We start from the raw sequence: 23929 nt of genomic DNA, 5'->3' as shown, positions 1-23929 counted from the left end.
GTTCTTCGCGTACTGGAGACATTGGTACCGGGCGTGGAAGAGAGAAGTTTGTCGCCCGAAGAGCTTCTTCAACTTCGTGATCGTCTCGTCGAACTTGAAGTCTCGGGGGTGTTTCGGCAGGATGCTGTTCACGTAGCGCTCGTGGAACTGCGTGCCGATCTTGCGTAGAAGTAGCCTCACCTTCGCCTTGTCGTCCAGGTGCTTGCCGTCCTCCTTGAAGACGTCCTCGTAGCGCGCGAACCACGCATCGAAGAAAATTCCGTCGTCCGGGTCGTAACGGAACTCCTCGATGGCCGTTGCCAATGACTCGATGATCTTCTCGCTGCCGGAGGGATTTGCGTTGGCCTGTTGGAGTGCCGCAATCTGCTCCTGCTGGGTGGCGATCAGACTGGTCAGCTTGAGGATGGCGTTCTTCAATTCTGGATCAGACGACATCTTGAGACCTTGAACTTCGCGAAGCTTGAAAACTTTTCTGCTTTTCCTCGTCGCCAAACTGTTACGTCTATTGCTAAGTAATGAAAGACAGTTTTGTTGCTAGACTAGAGCATTTATTGAATTGCCTCTGACTTTGTGGACTGTCAGGATTTGAGTGAGATTCTGGGGCTGTTGTAGGTATGGCCTAATACAATTTTGTTCGAGCCTGACAGCTTCAGCTCGAAGAAAATTTTGATGTTTTGGCAGCACAGCGCTTGCTGCGATGACAATTGGAAAGAAGTTGGCAACCCAGTCTGCGTCGTTGCCAACAACGAGAAAAACGCGCGCAACGACGTGCGCGCGGCTAGCAACAGCGCGTCGACGACGACGCCCGAAGAGAAGAAGAGAGCGCGCGAAACGACTTGCGCGGCAACAGCGCGCCGTTGACGACGGCGAAGGAGAGAGAGAGCAAAAACACGAACGACGAGAGAATTTTTGGCGCGCAACAAAGAGCAGCGAGCAGAAGTGAGCGCGTCGAGACAAGTTTGTCGCAAGCAGCCGAACCGGTCGGACGTCAAGTCGAGCGCGTCGCGATCGTCGGAAGAAACAGCTAGAGTTCTTTAAATTAGTTTAGTAAAATAGATGATTAAGAGAAACTTCTAGTGTTTTTGCTGTTTGCGAAATTTCCGACCCTCCCGAACTGGTTCCCCAAGTCCGCCGGAAGTTTGAAGTGCAAAATCTACAGTCCGCTCCGAACATGGTCCAAACGACCCGGATAAATTGAACTAGAAGTGCCGGGATTTGCGGGAACTGTGAAGGACAAACGGCGGAGGGTCGTTTCCATCGCGGCAAGTGGGCACAAGGCCCACTGAGTAAAAAGAGACGCCGCGAAGGAAAAAGTGTGAAGTAGACGCCATCTTGGCTGACAAAATGTGCTCGGGGTGAAAAAGGCGACGCCATCTTGGATGCGTCCAGAACTTTCTGAAGCCGGAAAAGGTTCCGGAAAGAAGGTTCAAGTGTAGTGAAGTTCCGGCCTAGAGGACACAAAAGTTCCCCCAAGCACCGTGATTACAGACTTGGCTGTTTTCCGTGCTTGGTTCGAACACTGGGTTCGATCGTTGGTGTCCCTCTTGTGCCGGAAACTGCCATAAAGTGCCTGCAATAATTCCCGGGAGCGGCGCTGAGCAAGGACGCGTCGACTCCAGAGAAGAAGAAGCGGAAGTTACAGGCAGAGTCGGAAGAAGCTTTCGGGAAGTGGTCCTGGAAGTGAACTCCAAAGAAGAGGAGCAGAAACCTTCCGCGAAGTGGTCCGGAAGCGAAGAAGCTCAAAAAGTGAGAGAAGACGCTTTCGGGAACTGGTCCCGGCAGTGAACGCTAAAAGACTTCCGCGAAAGTGGTTCCGGAAAAGGTGCGCAGAACGTTTTGGAAAGTGGTTCCGGAAGTTCGGCGCAGAGTGCAAGTAAGCGGGAAGAAGAACCCAAAAGTGTAGTGAAGGCGAACGGTTCCAGCAGCCGTTCCGAAACAGTGCCCTGTCACAACGGTGGTCGAAGAGCTTCGCCCGAGGAATTCACCGGAGAGGCTGGTGAACTCGGAGAAGGCGGCCACACCGAAGAAGACAAGTGAATAAGACCGGCGGAAATAGCCCTGTTGCTACGTGCACTGAGTGTTCCCCTGCGGAGCAAGCAGTGCAAAGGAGATGGCGGAGATAGAGCGGTTCAGCGACGTCGTCCACCAGCGTGAGCTGGCTCAAGGTAAGCTTGTTACCATTCTTGACAGCTTGAAAGATGCCACGACGCTCACATGGGCAGCGTTGAAGACGTGCCAGAAGGAGGTAGAAGCCGCGTACGATGCGTACCACACGGCGTACGGGCAGATCCTTGGCATGGTTCCGTCAACATCACGGGACGAGCAAGATGCCCTCTACGACGCCTTCGACGACCTGCACACAGAGGTCCTGACGGTCATCGAAGAGAAGCTGCTAGAAGTGAGCCAGCCCACACGACGAAGAAACGCGTACACGCCTGGTGTACCACAATGGGTGGACGAGACAACGAACCCAACAACCGCTAAGATCGTCGGATGCGCCAACGAGGCGGCCATCGACGAACCCCAGAAGTGTCCCGGGAAGCTGCTGGCAGAGCAGCTGGACACGGAAGATCGGGTACGACCGGAGTTTACCATCCCGCATGGTGAACGGTCCGAGAACAACCACAAGATTGAGAAGCCCAAGACCGTCATCGAGACGAACAAGATCGCTGACGTGGAGGCCACGTCACAAGCCAAGAAGACACCCGGACTAACCGCAACGGACAACCCGGGTCAGCAGCAAATGGCCATGACCGCCGGAAGAGAGCCGGCACAGACGTGCGACGTGTGCGGACTAGGCCAGCACAAGAGCTGGAAGTGTCCGCAATTCCTGGAGAAGACAGTCCCCGAGCGGCTGTTTAAGACAAAAGAGAAGCGCCTCTGCTTCAACTGCCTCCGTACGGGACATACCTCGGCGCAGTGTGTGTCCACCGGAGCGTGCGCGACGTGCAGGAAGCGGCACCGCACCCTGCTGCACGCCGAGTACCGGATTAACCCCAAGCAATCGACATCACAGACAAAGGTGGAGCAACCTGGTGCTCCACAACAAGCCGAACCGAGTCCAGTGACGCCAGAGGCCAGCTCCTCTGGACAAGGACAAGCAGCGCCCGACGCGCTGACAGCCGTCGCGGACTTTCGGAATAAACCCTGCAGCCCACACCCCTGCCGTGGTTTATTAATAGCAGCAACCAAGAATGAAGCACATTTGACGAAGGACACTCTGGACGGACACAACGCAAACGAGATGGCTGGCGTCGAGCGGATGCAGCCACGTTCCGACACATCGATGATTCCTGCTGGAGTCCAACTCGCCGTCAGAGTCAACTTGGTGGCTCTGCGCGAGACGAGCTTCAGCCAGGTCTTGGACGGCACGATTGGAAGTGGCGCAGCACACGAAGAAACGGTCCTGATTCAAGGCACGGGGTTGGAGGATCGACCCAAGCTGGAGCAGCACACCGAAGCCTGTGCACGAGAAGTTCGAACCTACAAGGATTCAAGTGAGGTGAGTGATCCAATGGATTTGAAGCAAGTTTACCTGCCGTTCCACGTGATGCTGCGAACATTCGAAGACGACGCTGGCTTTTCAAGCCGAGCGATTCCTGACCAAGGACACAAGGTTCAAGGTCCCACGACGCAGCGCTCTGCTGCACTCAGCAGCGTACTTGAGAAGACTACAAACGCATGTGGAGGAGTAACGGTGCGTACAAGGGCGGCCTCGGCGCCGCACAAAGCTGCTGCAGTTGCCACACAGCCGAGCTATGAGTGCTCGAAACATTCCGTAGCTGCAGCACCGGCAAGGAAGACTGGAGGACTCGGTCCACACGAGCGATCGGTAAACGCCGACCCACTGAAGCGAGCGTCACCAGACGGGACAGAAGAAAGTCCATGGAGAAGCAGAACAAGATGCCGGTTTCCGACAATCGGCAAGCACCAACAATCCCTGGAGTACATTCCACAAGTCGGCCAGGCCTTTTGGCGGCCCCTGCGACTGTCAACTGCGCTGACCGGCACATTCTGTAAGAACGCAACGAAGATTAGCCCGGTTTTGGACAACAGGGCGAAAGGGGTTCGTATCGACTTGCGGGTCTCAAGAGCGCCCGGCGAAGAAATGAAAGAACACACAACTGGTCAAAGTACGGCCACACATGGGAGGCGAAAGAGTGACCTCTGGATCGCCTGGATATCAACGGCAGTTCTTCGCGGGTGGAGGATGTTCGAGCCTGACAGCTTCAGCTCGAAGAAAATTTTGATGTTTTGGCAGCACAGCGCTTGCTGCGATGACAATTGGAAAGAAGTTGGCAACCCAGTCTGCGTCGTTGCCAACAACGAGAAAAACGCGCGCAACGACGTGCGCGCGGCTAGCAACAGCGCGTCGACGACGACGCCCGAAGAGAAGAAAAGAGCGCGCGAAACGACTTGCGCGGCAACAGCGCGCCGTTGACGACGGCGAAGGAGAGAGAGAGCAAAAACACGAACGACGAGAGAATTTTTGGCGCGCAACAAAGAGCAGCGAGCAGAAGTGAGCGCGTCGAGACAAGTTTGTCGCAAGCAGCCGAACCGGTCGGACGTCAAGTCGAGCGCGTCGCGATCGTCGGAAGAAACAGCTAGAGTTCTTTAAATTAGTTTAGTAAAATAGATGATTAAGAGAAACTTCTAGTGTTTTTGCTGTTTGCGAAATTTCCGACCCTCCCGAACTGGTTCCCCAAGTCCGCCGGAAGTTTGTGTAAAAAATACAGTCCGCTCCGAACAAATTTTGATACCCATATTACCCCAATTTGTATGGTTCCATAAATGTCCTCCCGGGAGAACCTTCCCTCAGGGCAATGGCCACTCCGGGTGTGGCCAATCCTGTCAAAATGGCCATTTTCTTTACCATTATCAAAAACCATGAATTTTGATACCCATATTGCCCCAGTGGTGCAACATTCTCGCGTGACAGTTCCAAGAAAGCAGGAGACGAGGCAAAATTTGCGCCATGTGCGGCGAGTTAATTCATTTATGAAATGTTGTTTCTGTGTCAAATACTAGTACCTCTAGCCAGTTTGTGACAACTTTGAACTTCTGATAACTTTGTTAAGTTAGTTTATATTAAAAATTGGTTTAAATTTAGTTTTTTTTATGTAAAACTTATCAAAACATTAGTTTATAAACAACTATTTTTATAAAATTGCTATTTTATGTTGTAAGAGTCTCTATTGAACAAGTTTTAACAATATTTGTTCGAAATATACATTGTTTTCATCTTTTTTATTGACATTTTTCGACCAAAAATATTGTTTCGGAACAATACCGTTAAACAATCCGGATTGTCCCGGAACCGGTTTAACCCCTCGAAGGAAAATTTTGTGGTGGTCAGATAGAGGACAAAAAACCCACCTCTTGCAATTTGAAGCATCCAATTTCGTCCACTACAGCCCGATTACGAGACCCTAGTCTGAAATTTGAAATTTTCAAATTCCCCAAGCAAAACATTCTGACCCAGGCCGGTACAGAAAGAGAAAATTTCAAATTTCAGTCTAGGGACTCGTAATCGGGCTGTAGTGGACGAAATTGGATGCTTCAAATTGCAAGGGTGGGTTTTTTTGTCCTCTATCTGACCACCACAAAATTTCCCTCCGAGGGGTTAAACCGGTTCCGGGACAATCCGGATTGTTTAACGGTATTGTTCCGAAACAGTATTTTTGGTCGAAAATGTCAATAAAAAACCCGATTTAATATCACCAGAGGTGAAATAGAGCCTTTCTTACAAAATGATGAAATTCCGAGAAATATATTGGTGCAATAAATTTTTCAAAAACATAATGATACAATCCAGTGAGAATTATACCTAAAGCTTCGAATCTTTTTAGGCTAAACATCAAATGCCATTTTTTTTAATTTTAGAGGTACATTATTTGTCGCAAGACATTTAAATTTAATTATGAAAAACATATTGGATTGACATCATTAGAAAAAAAAAAATTAAGGGTACTCAGTCTATAATGTTAGTCTATGATTAACTTAAAAAAATATGTACCACTATTGCACTTTGTCGATCAATTATGAAAAGCCATAAAGAACACTTTTACGCGCAGCGTAAAACGCGCAAGCGTAAAAGCGCTGGCGTTGAAGCTTCCACTTGACGACTTGTCGAGCGAGAACGAGCCGGGACTTCGAATTCGATGTTGAGTATATGATTCTGTATAAAACCAAAAATTTAATAGGAAAAAATAGGGTAAAAATAAGACGAAAAACACTAAAATCGCTATATCTCTGGAAATACATTTTGGAAAAGCTTAAAATTTTGGGCCTAAACAGTTTATGGCGCATTAGGGTGTAATATGAAAATCGATTTTCCAGCACAGCAATTTTTCAGTTCCTCTTGGAGTCCTGAACAACTCCCCAAAGTTTGAGAAAGATTGGTTAAGTCCTCACATTGCGCAAAGCGATTCAATTTTCCATATAAATTTGTATGGGAAAAATATTTTTTTTTGATTTTGATATTTATATAATCCACGTTTTACGCTGTACTAAAACCGGATTCATATTCGGATGCTCTGGAAGGTGCTCTACAACTTTCCCGAAGAGAGTATGGTGCTAGCTTGTCCCTGAAGGAAGATACAGCGTCCTCAAAACTCGTCTAAAACGTGATTTTCGATCAAAAAACACGATTTAGACGAGTTTTGAACACGCTTTATCTTTTTTTAGGAGCAAGTTAGCACCATACTCTCTTCGGGAAAGTTGTAGAGTACCTCCCAGAGCATCCGAATATGAATCCGGTTTTAGTACAGCGTGAAACGTGGATTTTATAAATATCGAAATCCAAAAAAATGGTTTTTCCCATACAAATTTATATGGAAGATTGAATCGCTTTGCGCAAAGTGAGGACTTAACCAATCGTTCCCAAACTTTGGGGAGTTGTTTAGGACCCCAAAAGGAACTGAAAAGTTGCTGTGCTCACTAAATTTGGGAAATTTTATTTTTTTCCATACAACCATATTACACCCTAATGGCGCATGCTTTCGAATGGCTTTTTGTTTGAAACTGAATTCTTTAAATTTGATAGTGTTATCTGTAAAATAGTCCAAAAAATACCTCTAAAAATGGCTTTGACCACATTTACTGGTCGAAAATTGTGAATCGAAAAATAAAATGTTCGTCTCCGACCCCACGGCTACAGATCTGACTTATAAAAATTGTGGGTTTTACGAGCGGTTTTCCAGTGATGGAAGACACAATTTTTTAAGAGCGGATACAGACATCGCTCATGTATTTCAGAAAAAAGAGCTTTCAAAAGTCAGACTTTGAGTTCCGGGTTTCGGGCCAAAATTCAATCGAAAGAGCGCATCTGAACCTTCAATTTAATAATAGGATTTTTTCCTGGGACGAATCCTCGCCGTGCACGAATTTTTTGAGATTTCTAAAAAAAGCGTTTTTCTAAAAGCAAACATTAAACCTTTTTTTTGTAAGAAAGGCAAAAAGTCAAACGCTCTCAAATAAAAGTGCGGAATCCAATCGATGTGAAATTTGCTGAGAAGTTTGATCGAGTCGTGAACACTCAGTTAGAAAGATAAATTTAGGTGAAATCACAAAAAAAAACATTGGGGAGAATGATTTTGAATGACCCCTTACCTTTTTTGAGAAATTTCCTCTGTATATAAAGAAAAATCATACAGCTGTAACTTTTGAACCAACCGTCTGATCAATACCAAAATTTACTCGAATACAATTCATACCAAATGCTTTCGATCAAGAATGGGCTGGGACTTTGAATTTGATGTTCAGTATATGATTTTGTATAAATCCAAAAATTTAATAGGAAAAAATAGGGTAAAAATAAGACGAAAAACACTAAAATCACTATATCTCTGAAAATACATTTTGGAAAAGCTTCAAAGGAGAATGGGCAAATTTGTATGGGAGCTGGTCCAAGGATGTACACGAACGGGAGAAACTTTATTCGAAAGATCTCGCCGAGACATGAAAAAAAGTCTTCTGGACGAACTCTCTAAACCCCGGGGTTCAAAAGTTACAAGTTGTTGAAGTTTAAGTATTTTCGGTTAAAATGTACAAAAAATCGTATTTTTGCTATTTCTAAAATCACTCATAAAATCCTTATTTTATTATGGATTTCGATCATCTTGACTTCATTCGACGCGTATCAGTAAGAACTATAAGTTCTGATATGTTTTAGCATGATTAAAACATGATCTCTCTTGTCTTTATACGTCTATAACCGTTTGTGCAAGAAGCTTAATATAGAAACAAGTCGAAACTTGAAGATTTTAAAAACGGATTCTACCCAGACTGCTTCAGTTAGTATGGAAGGCTACAGTGTTTTGTTGTAACAACTTATTGAGATGTTCTGGGTCGTCCAAGAACTCCTTGAAGTTAAGACCGGTGGGTCTACCGCCGTAAAAAGCATGAGGTCAGTGATTTTTTACCATTGTTCATAACCGCATGGCTTCAGTGAGTATGGTAGACTACTTTGTTAATGTTCAGAAATGTCCTGGGTCATCCTTGGACTCACTGAAGTTAAGATCTGTGGGTCTATCACCGTGACAATCAAGATATCTACCTGTTTTGACCAAGATCAGTGCTTCAGTCAGTATGGTAGACTGCTTTTTTAATGTGTTGGTCATCCCAGGACTCACTGGAGTTAACAGCCACAGATCATAACTCCAGGGAGTCCTTAGGTGATCCAAGACAGCCCAAGTCATTTACAAAGTAGTCTAACCTACTCTTAAGCTATGCGGGTATGATCCGTGGGCAATACCGGTCGACATCTTACTAGTTACGGAAGTAGACCCACAGATCTAAACTCCAGGGAGTCCTAGGATGATTTTGGACATTTCAAAACATTAACAAAGTAGTCTACCATACTCACTGAAGCTATGCGGTTATGAACAATGGTAAAAAAATCACTGACCTCATGCTGTTTACAGCGGCAGACCCACCGGTCTTAACTCCAAGGAGTTCTTGGACGACCCAGAACATCTCAATAAGTTGTTACAACAATGCACTGTAGCCTTCCATACTAACTGAAGCAGTCTGGGTAGGATCCGTTTTCAAAATCTTCAAGTTTCGACTTGTTTCTATGGTAAACCTCTTGCACAAACGGTTCAAACGTATAAAGACAAGAGAAGTCATGTTTCAATCATGCTAAAACATATCAGAACTTATAGTTTTTGCTGATACGCGTCGAATGAAGTCAAGATGATCGAAATCCATAATAAAATAAGGATTTTATGAGTGATTTTAGAAATAGCAAAAATACGATTTTTTATACATTTTAACCCAAAATACTCAAACTTCAACAACTTGTAACTTTTGAACCCCGGGGTTTAGAAAGTTCGTCCAGAAGACTTTTTTTCATGTCTCGGCGAGATCTTTCGAATAAAGTTTCTCCCGTTCGTGTACATCCTTGGACCAAATCTGCCCATTCTCCATTTGGGCCCAAACAGTTTATGGCGCATGTTTTCGAATGGCTTTTTGTTTGAAACTGAATTCTTTAAATTTGATAGTGTTATCTGTAAAATAGTCCAAAAAATACCTCTAAAAATGGCTTTGACCACATTTACTGGTCGAAAATTGTGAATCGAAAAATAAAATGTTCGTCTCCGACCCCACGGCTACAGATCTGACTTATAAAAATTGTGGGTTTTACGAGCGGTTTTCCAGTGATGGAAGACACAAATTTTTAAGAGCGGATACAGACATCGCTCATGTATTTCAGAAAAAGAGCTCTCAAAAATCAGACTTTGAGTTCCGGGTTTCGGGCCAAAATTCAATCGAAAGAACGAATCTGAACCTTCAATTTAGTAATAGGATTTTTTCCTGGGACGAATCCTCGCCGTGCACGAATTTTTTAAGATTTCTAAAAAAAGCGTTTTTCCAAAAGCAAACCTTAAACCTTTCTTTTGTAAGAAAGGCAAAAGATGAAAACAATGTATATTTCGAACAAATATTGTTAAAACTTGTTCAATAGAGACTCTTACAACATAAAATAGCAATTTTATAAAAATAGTTGTTTATAAACTAATGTTTTGATAAGTTTTACATAAAAAAAACTAAATTTAAACCAATTTTTAATATAAACTAACTTAACAAAGTTATCAGAAGTTCAAAGTTGTCACAAACTGGCTAGAGGTACTAGTATTTGACACAGAAACAACATTTCATAAATGAATTCACTTAAATCGATCAGATTTTGTACCCACCTTCATGTATACATATCGACTCAGAATCGAAAACTGAACAAATGTCTGTGTGTATATGTGTGTGTATGTGTGTGTATGTATGTATGTGACCAACAAACTAGCTCATGTTTCTCGGCACTGGCTGAACCGATTTGACCCGAACCTGTTGCATTCGACTTGGTTTAGGGTCCCATAGATCAAGTTTTATACAGATTGAAGTTTCGATAAGTAGTTCAAAAGTTATGTATAAAAATGTGTTTTCACATATATCCGGATCTCACTTAAATGTATGTAAACTATGTCCGGGTCCATCATCCGACCCATCGTTGGTTAGGTTATCAAAAGACCTTTCCAACGAGCCTATAACATTGAAGATCTGGCAACCCTGTCTCGAGATACGGCCCCTTAAGTGATATTGATGTACTTTTTGAAGCCGGATCTCATTTAAATGTATGCAAACTATGTCCGGATCCACCATCCGACCTATCATTGGTTAGGTTATCAAAAGACCTTTCCAACGAGTCCAAAACATTGATGATCTGGCAACCCTGTCTCGAGATATGGCCACTTAAGTGATATTTATGTACTTTTTTATTCCGGGTCTAAAAAATAGATGAAATTTGTGTACAGCCATTGTTGGTAATGAGTGAGGAAGGCTCCAACCATATAGGTGGATTAAGTTAGTTTTTCTAAGTAAGTCAAGCATCAACATTTCCCGTGCTCCGCATCCTTTTTCCTTCCTGGTGAATGGTGGAGATGGGAGCGGCCGGCTATGGATGGCTTTCATAGTGCTGCCTGTCCTGTTCTGGTAGAATTGGTTTTAATTCCCTTCAATCAATATTTAAGCAACCTGGGCTGGACAATCATCACATATACATGACGAAATCCAGTCTGCAACCCGCTAAGATCACCATCTCCATGCGAATGCAAATGCGAATATTTGGATATTTTTTAATAGTTTCGGATAGAACCAAATTTCAAGCTTTTAAGTGCTCTGCTGTCCCTATTCATACTGTAGTCCCGATTCGCCCCAGATGACAGTAATGATTTTTTTAGAAATGCAAAATATTTGATTTTTTTAATTCAAAATAGTTACAACTCGAAAACTTACTTTTATCAAAAAGTTTTTTAATAAAATTTACAATATTTTCAATTCAGCAGGAAAGAAAAAATGGCTCGAAGAAAAGTAGGGGAAGGTGGGGCAAGAGGAACAATCGCTCGTATGGCCGTAATTTTTTACAATTTTGATGTTTCCAGTATGAGAAATTGTTGCTAGCAATGCAATTAGTTGATTCTACTACCACACTACCGCCAAAACAACGTAAACGCCACGAGGCATATCATTGAATGAAGTTTTTTTTTCAAAACCTTTGTTTTCTTATAATATTTGGAAAGTACAAAATAAGGCTTAGGGTTCGTTTTAAGGCTCATTTTATCAAAATGCATTTTTTCCTGGATCAGTAGTGTCCCTACCAATAATTTGCACCTATTGTAAAGTACGTTTTATCATTTCGTTGTTTTTGTTGAAAGCTTTGAAAAACCTTGTTTATGTGGGGCAAGTGTACCACATGGATTTTAAGAATGGAAGAAATTACGAATTGCTGCAAAAACATATTTTATTGGGATATTGATGCATAAAAGTACTTAAAAACTGATAAAAAATGTTTAAAAAAAATTCATACAAATTATATATTATAAAAAAATATATTATAAAAAAATCCATTTATCTACAAAAAATTATTATTTTTTCGAAAAACGAACAAATTATTAGTAAAATATTATTATTTCTGTTAAAAATGAAAGAAACGTATCAAATACAATCAAATCTGAATTGTAAGCAAAATAACATGCTATTATATGGATTGTTTCTTTTGCCCCAACGGGTTGTTCGTCTTGCCCCACTAGTTGAGTCAAACGTACTGAAAATCAATAATTTTATAATCTATTTTTTATCGTGAAAAACTGGATTTTTTAGAAACTTCTATCAAAGTCTTAGTCAAATCTGGGATAAGATGACTATCAAAAAATCCGACAGATTTTTCAACGGTTTTAACGAGCATTTCCTTTCCCCTACATGGGCATTGTTTGGCCTACCCAGTACTTGTACTTAAAACAATTCTAGACACAAACTTTAACTTTTTAACAATATTTTTCGATTTTTTAAATATTCAATAAAATATTTTTTCACTTTTTCGGTTCAAAAACACCCAGGGAGCAAAAAAAAATTGGTCCAAGAAAATTCCAGATTTAGTTTAAATTCTATCAATGTCCCCCGAGTTACAGGTACAGAACATTTAAACAGATTTTTTTTCTCCAAAATTTAAGTTTCTCATACATAAAAAAACCGATATTTGGAATTTAAAAGAAACTCCTACAAACGAAAAAACCAGGAGCTTAAGCAAATCGAAAAGGGGTTGATAATCGCCAAGAAAAGGTTGATAACCGCTGTTGTAGAGCATCGCTAAGCGCTAGGAATTAATTCCTAGATACAGCCATCCCTCATATTCGGAACAGTTTACAGATCGGCAAATGTTCAAAAAATCATAGCAAATCGATAATTGAACTTAATGATTCGCTTTTACCTTCATTTGAAAGCTTTTCTTGCGATCTTTCGAATGCTGTATCGAGAAACTGCAAATTTTAGCTTTTATATCAAGTTTTGGAAGAAAAACTTTGACCCTTGAAATCCACAAATTCGGAACACTTTTTTCTTACGGATGTAAACAAACTTTGGATCTCTCAAGGAGTACATAATTTTTACAAAATAATGACTTCACACACTGAAACCAATGAAACTCAAGCTTAGTAATGTTTTATGAATGGTCTGATAACTTTTTTTGTGAAAATATCATTGAAATTAAGGTGTTCCACAATTGTGGGAGGCACAATAACATCCCACAATTATGGAACAGGCAGTTTGGAGGCAGTGTTCTGCTGCTCTGGATAAAATAGTCTTGAAAAACAGTTTTTTGCTTAAAATAAACTACTTTAACTAGTGAAATAGCAAGAGAATGTCCAAACGAAAGTCCTAAAAATAGTAGGGTCGACCGAAAAGCTGCATTTAGCATGCTGTTGACAAGTTACCACAAAAGTGTTCCGAATTTGTGGGTGTTCCGAATATGTGGGATGACTGTACAGGTTATTTTTTTGAGCATGTTTTGAAACTTTTGGCGAAAAGGATCAATTTCTATCGCTTTGGGATGTTCTACAATGTTGTTCTTCGGATCAAAACCTATAAAAAAAACTAAGAATAGGAAAATTTTATAGGGTTTTGGGAAACTTTCTCTAAGAAGCTGTAAAAAGTTACAATTCTCCATACTAAATTGATTAAAGTTCCATGCTAACTTCAGATTAAAACGGGAGCAAATAAATGTTAACCAAAGGGCAGTTTAGCTTCTGGGGTCATAGTACTTTAAAAATCCGGTTGATACTCTCGAAATTAAACAATTATGTCTTTTCCATAAATCCGTGAACCACGCTAATGCAGAATTATGTCGTGGGTGGTTAGCCTAGGTCCCAAGTAACCAGAAGCACTAAATCAAAACTCTAAATCCACTCTAAATAAACTTTCCCGATGCTATGACACTTTAAATAGCCTTTCCCAATGTTTTGAAACATTTATTGTTTGAAACATTATTACTTACTGTATAATGACATATAGAACAGCCAATTAAAGTTTCAAAGCATTTAGCTCAATAATGTTTCGAAGCATTAATGGTAAGCTTTATATATCAATGTAAAGTGAGCTTTTAAAGTTACATCACACTTTGACATTTCTTCAAATGTTTCAAAACACTAACTCAACATTAGTGAGGGCAAAGAAAGTTTGGCAGTATTTGGTGGTATTTTTGTTGATGCAGGAAAAATCGTTTGGAGGAGGTCCAGGTTTTGCTCGGACGAGATCGTGTGCGGAGTGACATACGTCTACGCCAGCTTCAACGATACCTTCGTCCCCGTTACGGATCTTTTGGGCGGGGTCGGGTCAATCGGCAGAAAATCGATCGGCAGAATGCCGAATGGCAGAATGCTTAATGGCAGAAATTTCAATCGGCAGAAAAATAAATGGCCGAATGTTAAATGGCAGAAAAGGTCAAATGGCAGAATATAATATGGCAGAAAAGGTCAATCGGCAGAAAGGGTCAATGAGCAGAAAATTAAGAAGCCGAATAATCAAAACGCAGAAAAATCAAAAGGCAGAAAAATTAAAAAGCAGAAAAGTTAAATGGCAGAATGTTAATAAACATAAAAAATAATTAGCAGAAAATTAATTAGCAGAAAATTAAATGGCAGAAAATTAAACGGCAGAATAGTTAGTTGGCAGAATAGTCAAATGGCAGAACCGTCAAATGGCAGAATAGTAAAATGGCAGAATAATTAATTAGCAGAAGAGTTGAATGGCAGAATAGTTAAATGGCAGAATGTCAAATGGCAGAATAATTAATAAACAGGAGAGTTGAATGGCAGAATAGTCAAATGGCAGAATAATTAATTAGCAGAAGAGTTTAATGGCAGAATAGTCAAACGGCAGAATAGTCAAATGGCAGAAATGAGAATAGTCAAATGGGGTGGGGGGGGGGGACTATAAAAAAATCTCAGAAAATAACAAATTATTGTGCCTGCATTTCTTATAAGAGTTAAAACGTTTACAATTATAGTACTTAGAATTCTCTCTTATATATTACATTATTTTCCACGGACTTGATTTAATATTAAGAATAAATATTGTAACTCCAGTGTTTATTCAACATAAACAGTTTATCAAGTTTTTCAAACAGTGCATGCAATAAAAGTAATAATTTTTAATAAATTGTACTGTTTAACATTTAGAGTCTTCTTGAATAGGTTCTTTAAACATATGAAAAACAATAGCTTATAGGACCTTTTTTTTTTAAAAAAAAAAATTCTGGATATATATAACCGTAGGAGGTTATGTTACACATGACCTGTCTGCCCAAAAACTATGCAAGAGCAAGAAGCATGTTGAAATGGTGGAAAATTTTCGATTCGGACGGTGCATGTGTTCAAATGGGGAGAAATACCGCAATGTAGTACCGCCCCTTTCAAATGTTGCTTCAGCCCAGTCACGTAATATTCTAGCAGAGCTGGTTCTGCTAGAACCCTGCTAGAACGGTGGAGCATTTCTGCTAGAATGCTGTAAGAATTTCCAGCTTTGTTAGAACTGTGCTAGATCGTCGTAACTGGGAGATTTCTTCCACTTGAAGCAGTGTATGCACTTGGTAAGAAACCAGTCAAGGAATATTTCAAATGGGCAACAACAGTAGTGAAAGCAAGCCAGCGATGGTGTAGGAAAGCCCCCAAAAAACGCTCCGTTGTTCTGCTGTTCGTAAAAATGTTTCTTGACTCCTTTCCTTATCGAGCTGCGTACTGGCCCTGTGTGTCCTAAATAGTTCCGTAGTAACTTTTTTACAAGGGCGAAATGGTAATGTAAACAAACAATCTATCCCACTTGCTCTGGTGACAGTTATCGTTGTGTAAGAGTGGGATAGGCCAGCAAAATGAAATGGTACCCTAGTGTGCGAACGCGTAATATAGAGTTATCTAAGCCCGATCTCACGCACACTAGCACGCCATTTGTTTTGCTGGTAGGTACAAAATTTAACCACAATCTTTTTCGTGTACGTACACGCAATACATGCGCATATAGATAACTCTATTGGACGTTTCATGAAATGTACATTTCCAACTTCTATAAACATATTTAATTATACACGGAAAGGAGTTCCATCTAAAATTTAACAATTCAAATTAGCTGGCTTCAAATTGGTGAAACAGTGATTTTTTGGTTAAATTAGCCAATTACAGATAAATTTACCATTGGGGAAGGCTGCGGGTACAGAATGTCGAGACTGTCCAATGTTTGACAGATCCGAACGAGCAGAGCACCTTATGCCTTTGAAGCACATAAAAAAAGAGTTAAATAATGTTAAATTAACTTAAATTAAGTGAAATTAAGGTCAACCAAGTTTTATTAAATAAAATAAAATAAAGTTAAATCATGTTTTATTAAGTAAAATGAAGTTGAATTTAAATTTAATAAGTTAATTTGAGTAAAATCAAGTAACATTTGATTAAATTTAGAAAAAAATGTTGAATTCAGTTAAATTAAGTTAAATTAATTAAATTTACTTAAATTATTAAGTTAAATTGATGTTAAATTGTTAAATTAAATAAAATTATGTTTAATTGATTAAATTTAGTTAAATCATTAAGTTAAATTGATGTTAAATTGCTAAATTAAATAAAACTATGTTAAATTGATTAAATTTAGTTAAATTATGTTAAATTGAGAAAATTTAATTAAAATTAGTTTAACTTAGTTAAATTATGATAAAATTTGTTGAAATTAGTTCCTTTTTGTATAATTTAATAGAATTTGACGTAATATGGTTAAATTACGTTGTGTTAATTTAAATTTTATTAAATTAAGTTAAATTAAAATAAGTTATATTAAGTTAAATTAATTTAAATTAAGCTAAGTTAAATTAAGTTAAATCAAGTAAAATTAAGTTAAATTGAATTAAATTAAGTTAAATTAAGTTAGATTAAGTTAAATTATGTTGAATTAGGTTAAATTAAGTTAAATTAAGTTGAATTTGATTAAATTGGATTAAATTAAGTTAAATTAAGTTGAATTATGTTAAAATAACTTAAATTTAGTTAAATTAGGTTAAATCAAGTTAAAATAAGTTGAGATAAGTTAAAATAAGTTAAATTATGATGAAATAAGTTAAATTAAGTTAAATTAAGTTAAATTAAGTTAAATTAAGTTAAATTATGTTAAATTATGTTAAATTATGTTAAATTAAGTTAAATTTTGGCTGATTTTAGCGTGACGCACTTTATGGGTGAAGCCTAGGATGGTCAATTATAACAAAGTTCAAAAAGCCTGGAATCTATTGAAACATTCAAATAATTTTCTGGACTACCAAAAACCGTTCCAAGAATAGCGGAAAAGCATGCTACACCAGCAAAAACTTTTAAAGTGATTTCAAAATTACTAGTTAAAACAGTCGAAAAATTAGCTGGATGTACCGAGAAACGTGACAAGATCAAAAAAGAAACGAACTAAATCAGCAAAAAGGCTGGGTGAATAGAGCAAGCTTTACAGGCAGCAATGGAGGCTTTTGAAGTGAAAACTAGTAGAAATAGCAGAAAAAGTAGCTATTAGAACCATAGAACATACCAAGAATAGTGGCAAAGTTGGCTAAAAAGATGTGTGAAAATATGTGGATTCGCAGCCATCAATGGAAAATTTTGAAAATTATTCCTAAAAAAAAGTTGAAATAGTCTAAAAACTCGCTGGGCTAGCCATAAAGCTCACAAGGATACATTAAAATCTAGCTAAAATAGCTAACAGACTTTCTGAAAACAAACAGCTTTTGAGACTGACAGCATTTTTCCAGCTTACAATTTAGCTAGATTACTATATTTTGGACCAGGATTTGTTTTATGATTTCTAACTTTAAAAAATTGTGGTTGAAAAAAGAACCTATTTTTTTTAGGATTTTTAACTAAATTTTAATAAGATTCACGATAAACCTTCTTTCCGTGTAGGTAACTCGGGACTCCAGTAACCAAACTTCAGTGCACAGAACGGTTAGACAAATATCAAATGTTTGTTATTTCCAGTTTTTTTTAAGGGTCCTCTAAGCTATTGCGTAAAAGAGGTTTTGAGTGACTCACCACACATAACCTTCGGACGCCTAGAAATGAGCAGAAACTTGCAACAGAGACCACAAAAGACCTGGGGGTCGTTACAGTGGATTACTTTGCTTTTTTTTTGCTAAGCTATTGTTTTTCATATATTTGTAGGAGATTTGTTTACATTGCGTGTTTTTTTTTGTTTTGTTTTATTTTTTTAAAAAAAAGGGTCCTGTGACTAGTCCTATAATTTATTTTGTTTCATATGTTTTTAGGACCTATTCAAAAAGACTCTAAATGTTAAACAGTTCAATTTATTAAAAATTATTATTTTTATTGCTTGATAAACTGTTAATGTCGAATAAACACTGAAGTTACAATATTTATTCTTAATATTTAATCAAGTCCGTGGAAAATAATATAATATATAAGTGAGAATTCTAGGTACTATAATTGTAAACGTTTTAACTCTTATAAGAAATGCAGGCACAATAATTTGTTTTCTGAGATTTTTTTTTATAGTCCCCCCCCCCACTATTGCCTTTGATGATTTTTTTCGGTCTAATTTCTGCCATTTGACTGTTCTGCCGTTTGACTGTTCTGCCATTTGACTGTTCTGCCGTTTGACTATTCTGCCATTCAACTCTCCTGTTAATGAATTATTCTGCCATTTGATATTCTGCCATTCAACTATTCTGCCGTTCAACTCTTCTGCTAATTAATAATTCTGCCATTTGACTATTCTGCCATTTGACGGTTCTGCCATTTGACTATTCTGCCAACTAACTATTCTGCCATTTAATTTTCTGCTATTTATTTTTTCTGCTGATCAACTTTCTGCCATTTAATTTTCTGCTAAATAATTTTCTGCTAATAAATGTAGGACGATCGAGGCACCCCCCGGTTCCAAACCCGAGGTCTAGAGAGAAAATTTTGTGCTGCTCTCGGCAGTTAGCACTCGACCGCGTACCGACGTAGACGTGCAATAAACCGCAGTTAATCGAACAAATAAAGCTACGTTTCTATTTTCCATTAATTCTAAACTCTTCCCTTTTCTACATGGGGGCTCGTCCGGGAAGCGAGTTAATGTGAAAATTACGCGAAGTGCGCGAAATCGTTACAAAATTCGCGACAAAAGACTCTAAAAAGTGACGCCAGCCGAACGACAAGATGGCGACCGTCGAGGAGTTGTGTGAAAATTTCACCAAGCTTGGCCTTGTGCGCGAGTGCGAAAGACTAGGCTTGCCGACTAACGGCAGCAAGAACGAGATGGCGCAACGAATCATCGATCATCAAGCGGCTGCAAACGGAGAGGACGACGATGATGACGGCAGCCAACGCGACGACGATGATGGTTCGGTCCACGACGAAAACGAGAGCGACGCTGATGAGAACGACGACTCACACGCCGACAGTGACGACGCCACCGTGAGAGGAAACGACGCGAAAGATGAAAGAGAGGCACGACGAAACACACACCAACGACCGCAGGTGTATTCGTTTCGCGACATGGAAGAGAGCATCGAAAGTTTCGGTGCCGAAGACGGCGAAGATGTGAAAGTGTGGTTGCAGCAGCTCGAAACAGTTGCGGAGTCGGCTCGTTGGACTGGCGAGCATAAAATGATTATGCTACGCAAGAAATTGACCGGCACGGCGCGTCGGTTTGTATTCTCTCTTCGGGACGTCAGCAGCTACGCGAAGTTGAAAAAGGCGCTCATCGATGAGTTTGCTCCGTTCATGCGGGCGAGCGACGTCCACCGCACACTGGGAAATCGGAAGAAGAAGCCGACGGAGACGACGCGAGACTACATCTACGAGATGCAGAGAATCGCGCTGGCCATTGACCTCGATGAGCCAAGCCTGTGTGAGTACATCGTGGATGGAATCACCGACGACGAGTTTCACCGCTCTCTGCTGTACGAGGCACAAACCATCCGCCACCTGAAGGAGAAGCTGCTGAACTACGAGAAGGTGACGAAGAACTCCCGCAAGAAGACGAAGCCGGACGAAAAGAGAGAGAAGCCGCGCACGGAGAACAAAGCAAGCGCCAAAAGTGACCCGAAGAAGCACTGCTTCAACTGCGGCGACGCCTCGCACGTCGCATCAGAGTGCCCACAGAAGAGCGACGGACCGAAATGCTTCAACTGCAACGCTTTTGGTCATCTGTCGAAGGATTGCCCGAAGAACAAGACGAAGCAGAAGGAGAAAAAAGTGAACGTGGTGGAGAAAGTGAACGGCGACAAACCGGGCGTTTTGCTGAACCTGTTCGGGCGCGAGTTTTCGGCAATCGTCGACACGGGAGCAGAAATTTCGTTGATTCGGAAGGATCTGTGGACGGATCTCGCGGAAAACGGCGTCCAGATGAGAAAGTCGACGATGAAAGTGCGCGGATTCGGCGGTGACGTTCGTGTTGTGTGTGGTGAGGTTGCTCTCACAGCAACGATCGGTGAAGAAGAGTTCCCGATTCGCTTTTACGTCGTGCCAAACGAAGCGATCGACATGCAGGTGTTGATCGGCATGGACTTTCTCAGCGGCGTTGATTATTCGATCAGTCTGGGAGAAGTGCGTGTGAAGAAGTATCGGCCCAGCGACGCCGAACCGGCCGACGTCGACGTGAAGTGGGTTCGTCGCGTAGCGGAGTACGTCGCGGAAGACGAGGTGACGGTACCGTATCAATACCGCGACGAAGTGCTAGAACTCATTGAGAACTACACGCCGGAGAAGCCAGTGGTTGCCGCGAATCAGCTGACGATAACGTTGTCGGACAACGACGTTGTTTGTGAAAACCCGCGACGTCTGGCCCAGCTGGAGAAGGAAGTTGTGAAGAAGCAGATCAGTGAGTGGCTCGATGAGGGGATCATCCAGCAGTCAGAAAGTGAATACGCGAGTCCAGTCGTAGTGGTTCCGAAGAAGGACGGATCGTACCGTGTGTGTGTTGATTACCGGGAGATCAACAAGAAAGTAGTGCGCGATAAGTTCCCGATGCCGAACGTGGAAGAGCAGATCGACCAACTGTCCGAAGCCCGCGTGTACACAACCCTGGACCTGAAGAACTCGTACTTTCACGTGTCTGTCGAAGAGAAAAGCCGGAAGTACACAGCGTTTGTGACAAGTTGCGGGCAGTACGAGTTTTTGCGTGCGCCGTTCGGATTGTGCACCAGTGGAAGTGGATTTGGACGATTCATAAGTGCAGTGTTGAAAGAGTTCATCCACGAGGGAAGTGTGATGGCGTTTGTGGACGACATCATAATTCCAACGGGATCAGAGGAAGATGGACTAAAAGTGCTAAAACGAGTGCTCGAAGTGGCTGCGAAGGCAGGGCTGCTGTTCAACTGGAAGAAGTGTGTGTTCCTGCAACGTCGTGTGGAGTACCTTGGCTACACGATCTACGACGGCCGAGTGGAACCAGCACCAGCGAAGATCGAGAAGCTAAAGCAGTTCCCGCAGCCGACGACGGCGAAGCAGTTGCAGCGATTCTACGGGCTGGCCAGCTACTTCCGAAAGTTCGTTCCGTCGTTCGCTGGCATTGCCCGCCCCCTGTCGGATCTCCTGAAGAAGGATAAGTTTGCCCAGTTCGACGACGCCGCGGTTTACTCGTTCAACCGCATCAAAGAGATCCTGGCAAGCTACCCTGTGTTGAGGATCTTCCGACCGGACGGTGACGTGGAGGTGCACACAGACGCCAGCAAGACGGCCCTCGCTGGTATCCTGATGCAACGCGCAGAAGACGATGGCAAGTTCCACCCGTGCTATTACTTCAGCCGACTGACGAGTGGTGCGGAGAAAAATTACCATTCGTTCGAGTTGGAGGCGTTGGCTGTTGTCGAGTCGGTTAAGAAGTTCCGTTGTTACTTGCTCGGCCGGCCATTCAAGATCATCACCGACTGTATGGCGTTCAAGGATGCGGTGAAAAAGAAGAAGCTCAACACACGGATCGCCAAGTACGTCGTCGCCCTGTCTGAGTTCCGGTACCAGATCGATCACCGCCCTGGAGAAAAGCTGCCACACGTTGACGCGCTGTCGAGAGCGGATGTTTTGGTTATGTCTGCACCCATCGTCGCCAAAATCCGTGCAGCACAACAAGAGGATGACCGAGTCAAAGCTCTCCTGGCAGCGTTGCAGCAGAGCGATTCCGTCGACGGGTTCACTACGAGCAACGGTATTCTCTACGAAGGCGAAGCTGAATCGCGACGACTGTACGTGCCCGAGTCGATGGAAACGGAGATCATCCGGTCTGCTCACGAGCAAGGCCATTTCGGAGTCCGGAAGACGAAGGAGCGGATCAAGGCGGACTACTACATCTCTGGCTTGGAGGACAAGATTAAACGCTGCATCGCCACGTGTGTTCCCTGCATTGTTGGCGAGAAGAAACGAGGAAAGCCGGAAGGTGAGCTGTGTCCGATCCCGAAAGGAGACGTTCCGCTGGATACGCTGCACGTGGACCATCTAGGACCGATGCCCTCAACGAGGAAGTCGTACGGGTACATCCTAACAGTCATCGACGCTTTCACAAAGTTTGTTTGGCTGTTCGCGACGAAGTCAACCACCGCAGAGGAGGCCGTGAAGAAGTTACGGGTGATCACAGACACGTTCGGAAACCCACGAGGGATCATCTGTGATCGGGGAGCAGCTTTCACGTCGGGATACTTCGCCAAGTTCTGCGACGAAGAAGGCATCGAGCTACACACGATTGTCACGGGGGTTCCTCGTGGCAGCGGGCAAGTCGAACGAGTGCATCGCGTCATTATCCCGATGATCACCAAGTTGTCCGTGGACAACCCGGAGGAATGGTTCAAGCACGTTGCCGTGGTCCAAAAGTGTTTGAACAACAGCTGGCAGCGCGCGATCAACATGACCCCGTTCGAACTGTTGACCGGTGTTAAGATGCGAACCAAAGAAGACGCCGTGCTCCACGAGTTGCTGCTGAAGGAGGTCCAAGACAGTTTCACCGACGACCGGAACGAACTGCGAATGGCGGCGCAGCAGAGCATCCAGAAGATGCAGGAGGAGAACCGGAAGTACTACAACCTACGCCGGAAGCCGTACGTGGAGTACAAGGTCGGCGATATGGTGGCTATCCCCAAGACACAGTTTGGAGTTGGCCAGAAGGTGAAGCCGCGATTCTTCGGACCGTACGAGATCACCGGTGTTCTGCCGAACAACCGGTACGAGGTCAGGAAGCTAGACGACGAAACTGAAGGGCCGAAGAAGACGTCGACTGCAGGAGACCAGATCAAACCGTGGACACTTCCAGGCCGGAAGTGATGTCAGGAAAGGCCGTGTAGGACGATCGAGGCACCCCCCGGTTCCAAACCCGAGGTCTAGAGAGAAAATTTTGTGCTGCTCTCGGCAGTTAGCACTCGACCGCGTACCGACGTAGACGTGCAATAAACCGCAGTTAATATTCCAACGCCCAAGGCTCCAAAAAAGTTGGAACGGTAACTTCAACTCAACGGATCTCGGGCATAACTCAACCAATCAAGATGATTCTTCTTTCCAGTGATTTGTTAGGATGACTAGATGATTCTAGAACTTTGCAGAACTTAATTTGATCAAATCTGTAATTTTTGCGATCAAAAACATCGTTCCAACTTTTTTTTTCGCGTACAAAAAAAAATCGCCAAAAATTCCGCGGAGGCAGTCGTTTTGAAAAAAGGTGGAACGATGTTTTCGGTCGCAGAAATTACAGATTTGATCAAATTAAGTTCTGCAAAGTTCTAGGATCATCTAGACATTCTTACAAATTACTGGAAACAAGAATCGTCCCGATTGGTTGAGTTATGCCCGAGAACCAGCGAGTTGAAGTTACCGTTCCAACTTTTGTGGGAGGCTTGGGCGTCCGTGTAAGTTGGACATGCGTTGGGCGTTCCAGTGTTAATCGAACAAATAAAGTTACGTTTCTATTTTCCATTAATTCTAAACTCTTCCCTTTTCTACATAAATTTTTCTGCTTATTAACATTCTGCCATTTAAATTTTCTGCTTTTTAATTTTTCTGCCTTTTGATTTTTCAGCCTTTTGATTATTCGGCTCTTTGACTTATTCTGCCAATTAATTTTCTGCCTTTTAATTTTCTGCTGATTGACCTTT

General features: G+C 42.0%; 2 protein-coding genes across 2 annotated transcripts in view; both read left to right on the top strand.

The window, feature by feature from the left end:
* Window positions 1-23929, top strand: part of LOC120430532 (cell surface glycoprotein 1-like) — a 93302-nt gene that overhangs the window by 6721 nt on the left and 62652 nt on the right. The window lies entirely within an intron of this gene.
* LOC128092316 (uncharacterized) lies at window positions 516-4743 on the top strand. Its single transcript, XM_052705952.1, is given in 5 exon segments — window positions 516-525; window positions 1823-2033; window positions 2098-3556; window positions 3558-3669; window positions 3672-4743. Coding segments are annotated over 5 exon segments (2562 nt in total). The 3' UTR covers window positions 4442-4743.

Source organism: Culex pipiens, chromosome 1, assembly GCF_016801865.2.
Source record: "Culex pipiens pallens isolate TS chromosome 1, TS_CPP_V2, whole genome shotgun sequence".
In the NCBI taxonomy this organism is placed as follows: domain Eukaryota; kingdom Metazoa; phylum Arthropoda; class Insecta; order Diptera; family Culicidae; genus Culex; species Culex pipiens.
Note: the sequence above shows the minus strand (reverse complement) of the source record. Positions and strands in the feature narration are given on the sequence as shown.